The following is a 14,881-nucleotide window of genomic DNA, read 5'->3' on the forward strand; positions in this document are numbered from 1 at the left end:
TTTCTAGCCTGTCGCTGAGAAACACTGAGTTTAAGCTCCCTCCAAAGATTTTCTATTGGGTATAGGTCTGGAGACTGGCTAGGCCATGCCAGAAGCTTGATATGCTTCTTACAGAGCCACTCCTTGGTTTACCTGGCTGTGTGCTTCATGTCATTGTCATGTTGGAAGACCCAGCCTCGACCCATCTTCAATGCTCTAACTGAGGGAAGGAGGTTATTCCCCAAAATCTCACAATACATTGCCCCGGTCATCCTTTCCTTAATACAGTGCAGTCACCCTGTCCCATGAGCAATAAAACACCCACAAATCATGATGTTACCACCCCCATGCTTCACAGGAGTGACGATATTCTTGGGATGGTACTCATCATTCTTCTTCCTCCAAACACATTTAGTGGAATTATGACCAAAAAGTTATATTTTGGTCTCATCTGACCACATGACTTTTTCCCATGACTCCTCTGGATCATCCAAACGTTCATTGGCAAACTTAAGACGGGCCTGCACATGTGCTGGTTTAAGCAGGGGAACCGTGCCATGCATGATTTCAAACCATGACGTCTTAGTGTATTACCAACAGTAACCTTGGAAACGGTGGTCCCAGCTCTTTTCAGGTCATTGACCAGCTCCTCCCGTGTAGTTCTGGGCTGATTTCTCACCTTTCTCAGGATCATTGAGACCGCACGAGGTGAGATCTTGCGTTGAGCCCCAGTCTGAGAAAGATCGACAGTCATGTTTAGCTTCTTCCATTTTCTAACGATTGATCCAACATGGGACCTTTTTTCACCAAGCTGCTTGGCAATTTTCCCGTAACCCTTTCCAGCCTTGTGGAGGTGTTCAATTTTGTCTCAAGTGTCTTTGGACGGCTCTTTGCTCTTGGTCATGTTAGTATTTGGATTCATACTGATTGTATGAGGTGGACAGGTGTCTTTATGCAGCTTACGACCTCAAACAGGTGCATCTAATTTAGGATAATAAATGGAATGGAGGTGGACATTTTAAAGGCAGACTAACAAGTATTTGAGGGTCAGAATTCTAGCTGATAGACAGGTGTTCAAATACTTATTTGCAGGTGTATCATACAAATAAATAGGTTAATTTTTTTTTTTTAAGATTATGTCTCTCACAGTGGACATGCACCTACAATGACAATTTCAGACCCCTCCATGATTTCCAAGTGGGAGAACTTGCAAAATAGCAGGGTCAGGGTGTTCAAATACTTATTTTCCTCACTGTATATATACTGTATTGTTTAGGGCTACTTTTTGCAACAAATTTCTTATTTTAATTCAGTTGTGATTCACAAGTTCACCATTCTGATTTACATTCAATATCAGTTCAGTTAAAAATCCTACAGTCAAAATGTGTATACAATGTGTATTTGCTTTGATATGAAGTATGTTGTGTGAACAGTGCTGAATTTACTTTTTTATATAGCTATGTAGATGATAAACACTGGTTGGCAAAATTTGAAACAAGGCTTAGATTTAAAGATCGATCCTTACCTTTAGTTATACACATTTGTCAATGCAAATATATTGTATCAGAATGTACAATGTCTCCAAGTCATTCACGGATGGTGAGGGTCTTGAAATTAAATCAAACCCCTCCTTTTACATCCCGTATTCATGACTCTGTGTTTTTCCACTCTCCGCAGCATCTCATATGCATCCTACTCTCCTAGGCCACCGTTTCAATCTTCATCGCTAGATACAACAAACATTACATTTACATATTGATTTCACAGTTTTAGTCAATGTAAATAAGCTGCCATTACAGTAAATTTGGTCCTCTGTTAACATAAGCTTGTCCAAAGCTCCTCAGATTAAGGCGCTGGTTGCATAATTAATGTGTGCGTTACATATTAATTCCCAGACTCTCCTCTTCCTGACTGCTTTCATTCGAACCCTGATTAGCCGGCAGGCTCGCCTCTAAGCTGTTGATTCATATTCACACACACAGACGGAGCATTTGCTCAAAGCGCTACTTAACCCCCATCGTTTGTCATCAGATGAGGCCTTCTCTCCTACAACTCGGCACAACGGCTCCCATGAATCTCAAACCCTCTCTGAGGTCAGTGCTCCGCGGGTAATGGCGGAGCGGACAAGCGGCACTTGTCCTTTTGTGTGACGTTTACAACTCTTAGCTCCAATCGATACCTCCAGACGGCCTTAGTGCTAGTGCGCGGCCCATGCTGTGGCCCTTGGCTTTGCCATGGCCTCCCGCTAACTGTGCAGAGCAGTGGGGTGGCACAGGCTTGTCTGTGCCCTGGGGAGACAGAGACAAGCCCTGACTTGTCCACCACTGAACTCTAATGCTCCTCTCTCTTTCTTTTTCCCTTCTCTGCCCTTCCTGCCGTTTAGCAGTGCCCAGCAAGGGTTGTCGAATCAGAACTACCTGCTCGTCATTAGCCACCGTGAAGCACAGAGAGATTACAGCCTCAACTTCCCTGCCAGCAAAACCATCCAGGAGGTGAGACAACCACACACCTGTCTGTCACCTAGCCCCTCTGTCTTTCTGTCTACACCTGCTGTCTGCCTGTCTCTCCACTGCGTTTCTGCCCGTGTTCTCTAAAACTACTCTTTGATTTTTAGGTGAGGCGTCAACTTAATTATTACATGCTAAAATAATAGGCACCAATGATTAAGGCCTTTATTGAGCCAAAGCTAATTATCTCCCAGTTGAAGTTCTTGCTTTTCATAGCAGTCACCAAACTGCCGACTTCATGATTACTTCAAAATGTCTGATCTCAACTGTGTGTTTTGGGTGAAACTATTCATATTTTTGCCATGTGACCAATATTTTCTTCATTGCAGATTTTCAATATGTGCCATGCAAGTTGGTGAATTATTATAATATTAACTTTGACACAGATATAATATAATAATAGTTACAAAGTTATATATTATGAAGTTCCACACATGAAATGCAGGAAAAAAGAATATCATGGCCCCGTTTCCACGACTTACTAATATGTCAGCATGGTTTACTAGTTTGTTCCCTCACTGTATGTAAATCATGCACACAATTTAATAATTTGTTCCCTCGTTTCATTAATCCTGGCATGGGTGTAATATTTCGGTCAATTGTTTTATTTAAATCAAAACTAGTGAATAAATTTTTTTAATGTGGCCATGATTTACTAAACCAAGGGAATGAATTCTTAATTTGTGACCACAATATATATATATATATATATATATATATATATATATATATATATATATATATATATATATATATATATATATATATATATATATATATTTAAATTTATTAGTAAATTTAACATTCTGAATTTAAAATCCTGGAAGACTCTTGTCTACTGTGTGTCTTTCCATTAATCACTGTGTCTGCAATAGCCAGAGCTCAGTATCGAGCGGCACAAACCCCCCTGTGGCTCATCAGCTCCTTTCCCTCTCCCATCAGACCTGTGCGATGCCATTCTTTTCATCTCTCTCCTTTTAACTACACTGTGTTGTATTTAAGGTTGGTTTGTGTGGGACACAAAACCCGAACACTTCATTCTGTACACACACAACCCCTCCCCGACTCCCTCGCATTCTCCTCGGCCTGCCCCAGTAACCTACACACAGCTTTCTGGAAATGGCTCCATTAATTATTCACAGCAGGTAGCGTGCACCACGTCAAGTGTAACAAGCTCCCCGTGGACTGACAGCGCCACTTGAACCCCTCCCTCAGTGCTAGGGGAGTCATGTTGGGCCTGTGCAGTGCCGTTTTGAAGAAACAGACATCTGTGATGTTCTTTTTTTTGTTTTAAACTTGAGTTCTCTTGTTTAACTTATGCACCTGGATAAGATCAGACTTGTTTTCTGAGAAATGATCTTTTATTCTTGACAATATTTAGTCTTACTTTCTAGTTAAAATGTAAAAAATCTGTGAAAAGTTTTATTTACTTGAGAAGCAACATGGCATATGATATTCAGATATTCCTCTTTTTTTTTGGTTGACAAATTACCTTTATTTTTTTAAAATATTTTCAAAACATTCTAAAAATCATTAAAACAGGAACATTTTGGAGAAATTAATATTTTGTCTATCTGTACTGACTTTTTTTCACTTGTAGTATAGACATGTAGTACTAGGTATAATAGTATGGAATCCCTGAAAACGAGTCTTAATGTCTTACGAAGCATTTTTAAAAATATTTTACTAGACATAAAGAAAAAAAAAGAAAAAAAAATCTCATTGGGATAAGCTTGATGTACTAAAGGTTTGCTCAAATCTGTTATTGATTAGATATGGTAAGGATAAGAACGGTTGTGACAGAACTTTCCTACTTAAAGGAAAAGTACCCTAAAAATGTAAATGATATCCTTATTTATTCAAGTTTTTGAAACCAGTAAAGTTTTTTTCTTTTTTTTCTTTTCTTTCAAAAACAAAAACCCATTCCCACTCTTTTCTTTATGGGAATTTGGCTTTCAGGCAAAAAAGTTTCAAAAAAGCACCATAAAAGTATCTTTAAAAAGTAGTCTGTATGCTGTATTCCAAGTGTTCTGAAGCCAGTCAGTGTCTGAGGGACAGGCAGATTAAGTCATTAATCATTAGAAATCTTCCGCTCCAGTGAGCTGTTACTAACGTTATGAATAATGTGAGGTTGAGTAAATGATGAGCGAATTATGTTCATTTTTGGGTAAACTATTCCTTTAGGTGTCCTCTTCATATTTTGTCAGAATTCTGCCTTTTTTTTGACTGAAGAAGTGCTTTCCCCCACCTCAGCTATGTCCACCCAATCCCAGAATCCCTTTCCCGGCGAAACTGCCGCCTTGATTGCGCTGGTCACCATTACAGTAATCAGACTACTTGACAGGTTTGTAATGGTGCTAATTGAAGAGATTAAAGTGAGATGGGTGAGCGCTCTCTTTCCCTCAGCAGATGGTTTTGATGAGCACCTACTGTGAACCTTAAGTGTTTCTGCCGGGATTACAACAACTGGAGAGTAGAGCCCGCGGGGAAGAGAAAAGAGGAGCAGGAAGCGAAGCTGTTGGCTTGGTAGGGGAGCGAGCGACTGGACAAAGCTGAATCAAACGGACCGCTGCGGCCCCAACTGGCCTGATCCTCAGGCATTCTGTTTCTTTCTTCCTAAGATGGAGAACGAGGGGGAGAGAGAGAAGATTTGTTTTCTAAGTAGAAACAAATTGCATGCGATACAAAATGTTTTTTATTGGTTGTGCGTCACTTTCTAAATGGCTCTCTCTCAGAGTTAGTTTAGTTAGCTGCAGAGTTCATTAGTTACTTTGGCTCCACTGAAAGATTTTTTCTCTTTTGGGATGGGAACATTTTTATCAAGCGTGTCCAAGCCCTGGCTTTTGTGTCCGAAATGCTAGAAAATAGACGTGTGAAGGGGAAAGAAAAGCTCTGCAGGGATCCACTACGTTTCATCACAAACCTCTCGTTGAGAAAAGTTACTAACAAGTGAGAGAAGTTTTTGTTTTACAGTTGTGGCCCTTAAAACCGAAGGCCTGTGTGAAAATGCAACAAAACAGCAACAGAGAGCTCTCACAATCTCCCCTCTCTTTTTTCCCCATTCACCCCCTCACAGCCACATATGGAGAGGACTCCTCTCCAGCCTTTCTTTTTCTGCTCATCTTTTGTCTTTGCTGAAGACCAGCCGATGCTTTTCTGCATGTGCATATCAATAGGAGCAGCAAAAGAGAGAGAGAGAGAAGAGAGTCCCTCAGTGCTGTCCCGTTGTTTGTCTTTGCCAAAGGCTCTTGCTCTGCCTCAGGGCTCCCAGGGAACGTACCCTTCCACTATTCGGCCCCGGGCCCTGCTCTCCTCTTCTGATTGGCATTCCCAAACCCGAGTTCGGGGCTGTGCTTAAGCCTCAGAGCAAATGTTTGTCAGGAAAGTGGTGGGGAGAATAGGGCCGTCCGATAGGGCTCCGCCGTCCGTGACCAGACAACTCGTCCCAGGGATTTTTGCCGGCCCCACAGTGTTTCTCTCCGCAGCTGGAGAGATGAACCCAGAGGAAGAAAAGAAGGATGGAGAGTAAAAGAGTGTGAATGAAAGGCATCTGGTGTTGAAGAGCTTGTGACTGTTTAATGGCAACCTTTTCTTCTCTTTGATTTCTCTCCAGCCAAGGATTACCAGTACTTGGCATTTAGAAAGACTGGATCATTAATGTGCGAGTGTGAGCGCATGTTTGTCTGAGGCAGCGTACGTGTTTATTGACATCCAAGGCATTTAATTTTGTAAGATTAAAAAAAATTTCAAGCACTTGGACCAATCTTTTTGTCTCTTATTTTGATCTTGTGTTTTTATACGAAGATATTAATAACATTATTGAATTTAACAATACTATTTAACATTATCTGCCAGATGCACAAAACTATATATATATATATATATATATATATATATATATATATATATATATATATATATATATATATATATATATATATATATATATATATATATATATAAATATATATATATATATATATATATATATATATATATATATATATATATATATATATATATATATAAATATATAAAACATATTGAACATCTTTAAATTTAACTTTGCAGTTTAGGTTCTGTCAGTAAGGGGGCAGCAATACACAGATGCCTTTCAATTTTTGCGTATCTCAAACACTATTATTTATCTCTATTTATTTTGTGCAGTCCATCTACTATCACCATGTAAAATGTATATTTTGTGCATTTCATCTACAGCATGGGAATGTTTGTTCTGTGGGTGATATATAATATCTATCTTATATGACAACCACACTGGAGAATATATGAAAGAAAACCTTTATAAATGAAAGGCGCTGTTACATGCAGTGCTTAAGTATATAATCCCGGCAGCTGAAATGTCTTTATCCATGAGATCTTCCCGCATTTTCTGATATAATGTCAACATTATCTGCTTTTTTCCTCCTCCTTTTCACAATAGACGTCTGTTCCCTGATGCTAGAAACTCTATTGTGACATTTAAAATGAAATGTCAGCGGAACTGGATTTAATAGGACTGAGTCTTTTCCTTCGTTATTTAATCAAACCTCATTGTTCCTTATGGGCAGCGGTTTGGGCAAGACAGAACAAATGTCAGCCGTTACCGAACATCTTCAAACTCTTTACTTTCTCTCAGAAATCAGTGGTAAATAAACTTGTTATTCGCTGGATTTGTTTGTTTATCCTTTCCGTGTATATATTTTTTTCTCATTTAGTTGGGTAATTTTGGCTTTAATTTGCAGACCCCTGACTGCTAAGAGGAGGAATTCCTAGCTCATGAATAGGTAATGACACTTGTGTTTGTGAATATTGCAGCAGTATGGGGCTTTCTCCGCACAAGTCAATTATAATTCGCAGTAGTTGCTGAAAGAGCCCCTCACCCAACAAGCCATCTCTGATAAATGAACTATTATACCACCTTTATTCGCTGACAGATTTGTGTGCTTTGTGGCTTCATTTGCCATTTTCTTTTCTTATGCACCAAGAATGTTCACATCTCTACCTTCCAATATAGCTAAATCTGTTTTGAAGTCAAATAACTGTGGATAGCTTCTCGTTGGATGTTTGTCAAGATGGGATGAAGTCTGGCTGAAGTACATAGGGGTATAGGTGTATTGACAGTAGGGCAGTGCTCATAAAAAATACCCAATGAAGTAAAGCAGTGAAATATCAGATTCTCGCAGAGGGCCGATTTGTTATAGCAGCTAAATGCTTCTGTCTGGACCTTGGTGGTGCCGTTACTTTCTACTTTCTCTTGGGCTATGGTGCCATTTGACCCTAAATAGTTCATTACAGCCAAGAGCCGGTGTTTACGGCAGCCTGCCGGTCAGACCTGGGCGGCCAAATCCCTGTAGCCCTCTGGTCAAACACAGATATTACACTCTGTAATAACATTGGCCAACCCAGCTGACCCTTGCTCGCTTCAATAAGAAAAACGCACATCCCAGTGTGTGGGCTCGCGGATGTTTGATTGTGTGGGTGTGTGAGATGGTGCAGTCTTTGACTTCAGCCGACCAAGGTGATGTTGTCAATTTCTAAATTTGTTTCCCTTTATTGAGTTTTTGCCTGACCAAAATGTGGAAGGAACTGACTTTATCCGTGGTTCTGTACATATCTGTTTTTTTTAAACATTTTTAAAAAAAGAATGTCTGTCTGTCGGGAAAACCTTTAAATCATCTTTGCATCCTTATGAAAGCCTCTATAAATGAATGCAGTGGTTCCTAAATGATTTTGCTTGCTTCAGGACACAGATTTTAAATTTAGACATCAACACTGTACCAAAAGTAAAAAAATATATATTTTATAATCAAACATTACAAGTTAATATATTAATATCATGAACTGCATGAATCCAACAATAATAATTTTTGACATGACATAACTTTTGATCATTTTGGTATCGAAATGGCTTTGAATTTATTTTTTATTAATCAACCATTACAAGTTGTTGTTGTTATTATTATTATTATTATTATTACTAATTTTATTATTTATTAAATGCATTTTGTATCATTTGCATTAGCGTCGTTTTTACCCCTCTTGTCAAAGACACAACTGATACCTTTTGGTTCTCAACCCACTAGTTGAGAAACTCTGTATTGTTCCATTAATAAAGTCATATTTTTGTAGTTATGTTTTTGTCAACATAAAGTTTATGATTGTATCCGCTAATGAATTCTTAACCCCATCTCTTTCAACCCTGCTTCATCATGTCCTTTGTTTTCACAAGCATCTCGCGCCCATCGTTTCTGCCTCTGTGGGCACGAGTCCTCAGTCTGGCAGAGGATACATGTCCACTCAGTGCGCTGGCGGTGGGATTTGGCCATGCGCTAGGAGGGCTTTCCGCCACAATGGCTAGTTTTCTCTGCCTCTGTATCTAGCGCCCCGGGGTAGTGCATTCTCTGGGGATAATGCACTAGAATCTGCGGCCCATCCAGATCTGGGCAACGCCCGCTTTGATCACCCCCGTCCTCCGCACATCAGCCTGGCGTTGGTCTTTAAACCAACAGTGGTGTAGGAGCAGGGGCCAGCGTCAACTGTTTAAATGCATGCAATGTTATTAAGTGCAGAAGGGAAATACTGTCCATTTTTCGAGTGAAGGGGTGTTGGCATTGGGCATTAGGACAGGCATCTGTGGAATTTTGAGAACACAGAGCTCTTTTTTCCGCTACTTGCCTTTTCTCCCTCCTATCCCAGTCACTTATATCATATCGATAATGACATGTGCATGATGTGTTCTGAAAGTATCTAAAGAAATGTTTCTGCTAGTGTTTTTAAGTTAATTTGAATATGTTTAGAGTTATGTATTCATTAATGTTATATTCTTGTATCTGTTGTCTTATATCTCAGGTGAAAAGGAACATTTCAGACCTGACAAATATCCCTGTGCGGCATCAACAGTGGGATGGCTGGCCTGCCTCTGCCTCAGACGACTCGGTATGATTTTTTTTTCCACCCTTCCTCTGTATTATATTTTCTATAATAAAGAGAATAAGTTGTAAATTCAGAATAATTACCAGCAAAAATAAAAGTGTGCAGCAAACTTTACTAACAGTGTATAATAGAATAAGGCTTATTATTTTTTAGTCCTGACCAGACAACCACAATGGAAAAAAACAGCAACTGATCTTCTTGTCGGTCACTTAGTTTTTATATCTATTTTGTTGTGCCGGGTACCCTGGGTCACAGCAAAATCTCATTGGCCCAAAATCATGTTACCATGTTACCTTCAAATATGTTCTATTTGGGTGTAACTGTTGCTTCATGCAGAATTGTTGCTTTTGTTTTGAAATTACAAATTACTAAAAATATATTGTACCTTAGTTAGGATGCATTGTGAGAAAACAGACTTCTTAAGGAAGTTTGGACAAATTGAACAGTGGTTCTGTAGCATCACCCGGTGTGAAAGTAAGATGTTGGTACTAATTAAGATGTCACAGAGCATCTCCTCTCCCTTGTCTTCTCTGTGTGGACATTACAGCTCATGTAGTGGGGGGTCAGTGACCTTTCCCGCCCTGTTCCGTGCTCCCAGCCTTTCAGCACGACTCGTTCACAGTGATCAGAGATGGCCCTAACACCGAACCCTGTGGAACCCCACCTCCCAGCTTAGACATCCACAATAATCATCTGTAGAATAACCATGGGAACTTTCCCTTTACTTATAATTGTGCATCTGATCAGTTAAGCATGGCAATTGCCCTTGTGTTTTAACTATGAAAGAGTAATGTGTTTCTCAGTTCTATGGTTGTCATTGTGCCTTGGTTTGGTGTCAGGTGCTTAATTGAGTGAAAGTGTTGTTTCAAAGGGAGTGGCCTGATGAACAAGCATGTTTCTTGAACACTGTTCGTTTCAGGTATGGAAAAGTCCCCAGCCCTCACCCCCTTACATTCATATTTGCCTTGTCATCTTTTAAAAGAGTAAAATGTATCTGTCCCCTTAATTTTTTTATGAAGCTATTAATATGGTTTTGGTTGATACTATTTAAAGAAGAATATAAAACAGAAACCCCATGACTACTTAGTATTTGAGAGTACCACAACAAAAGACTCTGACCCCATTGTCAGTAGCTTTATGAGTAGTGTTTCACAGAGCTGTTCAACAATGACTGCATTGTTTATTTTCAGTGTGCACTTGTAAGGCTCATGTATCTCACCCATTGCATTTAGCTCATATTGTTAAAAGGGCGGTTAGAGAGATCGTTTCGTCCTTTAGCGAAAAGCACAACAGACCCAAGGTCACTGAATTACACCCTCTCACCACAGACTGCCCACTTGAGTCGGGCCACTTCAGGGCTGAAGTGCACTCACCAAAGACCTCAACCCACAATCTTGTTTTTTGATAAAGAGGGCACTGCTCATGAATACTCTTTAAGGCACATTAAACCGTTAATGCCCAAGCAGTGATTGGTTATGTGTGATCGTCATGCACTTGGCCACAGACCAGCTTTCCACCTCAACTCTTCTTGGCTTATAGGGAGGGCCTTATTATTAAAGCACTAGTCTTAATAATGGCCCCCGGCCCTTATTGAAACGGCTAGCTGTGCATTAGACGCAAAGCTCTCGCATGGAAGGAAGGCCGTTTTTTGCGCGTATCTCATTAACCTTTCCTCATCTCCCGGGATTTGTACCAATAAACATGACAGCCCAGGCTTAGAAATACATTTACCAGCAGTCTGAGGCAATGCCTGCTCTGCTGTGCTTTCATTACCCTTCACTTGCTCATATACAGCGGGTCTCTCTGCACTCTGTTCCACCTCATAAGGGAGAAAAATAGAAAACTAATCAGTAGTCAGTTTACATTTCACCATCTGAGCTTTTAAGCATATTGGTTCTGAAGGAGCTAGCGACAGGTTTGTTTTATTTTCTTGTACTGTCAAAAATGGATTGAACTTAATATATTTATCAGTTTCGGATGGCTCTCAGTGCATATTCTGTATATATCTTTTGTATTACTGTCAGGGAGTCAGATGAAGAAAATATGATTCAATGTTGATCCATTTGTGCAGTGAAACTGTTTAACCAGTTAACATTTAAACAGTGCAGCCATTTTAACTGGATTTGTAATTAGCATTGCAAATTTGTCTCTCGGGAGAAAGGGATTACAATGTAAAAATCAGCCTACCTTCTTATGCCTTTGAATCTGTGGCTGGATCTTAGCGGTTGTCTTGACGTCCCTATGCCGTGTCTGTAAATGCAAAGAAGGCTGTTTACCATAGTCATGTTTTAGCCCTTGTTTGTTTGAGTGGGTGTAGTCTGGATGCGTGTGGTGTGTTTGAGGGGCTGACACAGGCTTCTTCATATGGCAGGCCACTGGAGGACTGCTGTTTGCAGGCTGTGTTTGGCATTGACTGCCCTAACTTTGGTATGTTTTCTGCCCAGTTTTAGGCTGTTTTTATGTTGTTTTTGTGAGCACATTTTCTGTTGTATCCTAGTGGAATATTCTGGAGATTTCTGAAGGTTTATTTTCTGTCCGCAAAGCAAATAATGGCAGTTCATCACTTTGTTTTATTATCGAATGGTTCAATTTTATGACTTTTGTAAATGAAAAGATCAGAAAAAAATAATTAATTGTATTCAGGATTAATCGGCTGTGCACTGTTCCTTTTGCTGCTGTTATTAATAGCAATAGTAGCTCATGTTCTTGTTTATTTTATTTGTTCCCTTAATTTAGACTTCTAATTGGTCCATTTCCCACCGCTCCGTTCTGTCTCTCTCACGCATCTTGAGCCAAAACTCTTTTGAGCTCTTTTCATATTTCGCTGCCAACCTTGTACAGCACCTATGGGAATGATTGACAACTTCTGGAACGTCCTTATTAGACTCTTTTCCCCCTTAATTGCTGACATTTATCCAGTGTTTCTTGATGTTTGCTAATGTATTACTGCTGCTGCTCTCTGAGGGTCTCCGTGGCCCACGGCTGTTATGGGCTTTCAGCATCACAGACCTGTGGAGGCGGCTTATTGGGCCCGTTGGTTGCCGTAGCGACGAGGCTCAGCTCTAAGCCCGTACAGAGCCCCTGTGAGATTGCTGTCTGCAGGTGAAGTTCTTCCGAGAAGAGGTATATACACTCTTATATTGCCAATCATCTGTCTTTCGGAACCGCCAACTTGCCGTCAATCTACACTCCCTGTCCCTTACTGGGGCCGTCTGACATAAACCATGCTTTACATGTTAGATCAACACCCTGCTGACTATCCAGGTGTTGTATTTAACAGCAGGTAGTGGTTTTTTCTTTCGTATGCAGGGGAAATGGATCTGTAATGTTTGATCTGTTGTTGTAAAGTCTTTTCCCTATAAGATCTGTTTTTCAATTTGCAACAGTAACAGTAAAATTTGGAAACAGATTTTTTGGAAACATCTAAATAAATTTTTTTTATTCTCAATGTATTTATTGTAAGGTATGTAATTATTATTATTATTATTATAATAATATTTTTAGTAAAAAAAGTTATTTTATTATTTTTAATCATTTTTAAATAAGTACGGTTATTGCATAATATTTTTCATTTTAAAATGACATAATACCAGTATATGTGTGTGAACGGTGTATAATTATGTATATAAATACACACACATTCATTTACACAACACAGTTTGAAAGAAGACTCTTCTGCTCACCAGGGCTGCATTTATTTGATCCAAAATACACCAAAAACTGTATTATTGTGACATATTTTTTTACAATTTAAAATTTCTTATTTGATTATATAAAATGCAATTTATTTCTGTGATTCAAAGCTGAATTTTCAGCATCATTAGTCCAGTCACATGATCCTTCAGAAATCATTCTAATATGCCAATTTGCTGCTCAAGGAATCTTTTAATGATAAGAAAGTTCAAAAGAACAGCATTTATCTTAAATATACTGCTTTTTTAACATTATAAATGTTATTTACTGTCATTTGAACAATTTAATGCATCCTTACTGAGTAAACATATTCATTTTTATAAGTAAAAAAAAACAAAAAAAACTTTTGAACGGTAGTTCAATGTTACGGAGGCTTTATATTTCAGATAAATACTGTTCTTTTGAACTTTCTATTTATCAAAAAATCCTAAAAAAATGTTTTACACAACTGTTTTTTGAACATTAATGATAATTATTTTTAGTAAAAATGTTTCTTAAGCAGCTTTGCCATCACAGGATTAAATGACATTTTAAAATATATATTTAAATAGAAAAGTTATTTTACATTTTAATAATATTTCACAATATTACGGTTTATTTGTATTTTTAATAACATAAATGCAGCCTTGGTGAGCAGAAGAGACTTCTTAAAAATTTAAAAAAACTTTTGACTGGTAGTGTATATATTTAAGAAATATTTGCATTTATATACTGCAAATATATTAATATCATTTTTATTATATACATATAAACATAACACATTTTCTTATATATATATATATATATATATATATATATATATATATATATATAAATACATGCATGTGTGTGTGTGTATTTTTATATGCATAATAATTTTACACAGTACATACATGTATTATGGAAACACAAACTATTATTTTGGATGCAATTAATTGCAATTAAAATATTATAGATACAGTTTTTTTTTTGTGGAGATAAATAAATAAAGAGATAGTTAAAAAAATATTATTGACACTAGGATCTACACTATATAATTATATAATTTAATTATTGTAAGAGGCATTTGCTGTGACATCCGGCAAATCTTTGCAGTTACAGATTACACCTTAAACAGGTGAAAAACATTGCCTAGCCTATTCACACTTTTTTTCCCTCTCGAAGGGTTTAGTTCTGAAAGGTTCATTGGGATTTTTAAACACTGTATTTGACCCTAGATCTTAATCAAGACTGACACCTCTTCAAACCCTAACCTGAAAGGGTCCAACAGGTGTTTAGGGTGGGGCTTCTTATTTTTCTTTTCTTTTCTGGACTCCACACACTCGTTTTTTTCGCGCTCTGTAGCTCTCTTGTCCTCATTTATCAAAGAAGGCAGGCACAAGGTGCAGCTTGGGGCTCTCGGACGACTAGAGCAGCTGTCAGCAGTAATTATCTCCTTCACAGCCTGAAAGATAGAGAATGACAACAAATAGCTGAAAACAACCAAGAGGAGAAGAAAAAGGAAAACATTAGCAGAGAAATATGTTTAGTTAATGGCAGACAGAGAAGGAGAATTCTTCTTAGACGAGAACATAGAAAGAGAAATGGAATTCCTCTTTTGCATGGTGCTCAGTGCTAGGGGCTTTAATGCAAGTGTTAATGAAAGGGGTCCAAAAGAGGAGGATTTAGTTCTTTGTTTGGAGGTGGAGAGGGGGGTGTGGAAAGATGAGGGGGTGACCTCTCCCCTGTAGCCTGCGGCTCTGACGCGCACACACATATGCAACCAGACACATACCGTTTGGCGATGGGGT

The 14,881-nt window shown here is 38.5% G+C and overlaps 1 protein-coding gene across 2 annotated transcripts in view; it reads left to right on the forward strand.

The window, feature by feature from the left end:
- Nucleotides 1-14,881, forward strand: part of faf1 (Fas (TNFRSF6) associated factor 1) — a 90,540-nt gene that overhangs the window by 30,105 nt on the left and 45,554 nt on the right. Inside the window, exons 7-8 of one of the 2 annotated variants that reach the window (XM_067414124.1) lie at nucleotides 2,363-2,471; nucleotides 9,336-9,422. In XM_067414124.1, coding sequence (XP_067270225.1) covers nucleotides 2,363-2,471; nucleotides 9,336-9,422 — 196 coding nt within the window. The remainder of the gene's footprint in view (nucleotides 1-2,362; nucleotides 2,472-9,335; nucleotides 9,423-14,881) is intronic. The other variant, XM_067414125.1, reaches the window with a different exon arrangement.

Source organism: Pseudorasbora parva, chromosome 13, assembly GCF_024679245.1.
Source record: "Pseudorasbora parva isolate DD20220531a chromosome 13, ASM2467924v1, whole genome shotgun sequence".
Lineage (NCBI taxonomy): Eukaryota > Metazoa > Chordata > Actinopteri > Cypriniformes > Gobionidae > Pseudorasbora > Pseudorasbora parva.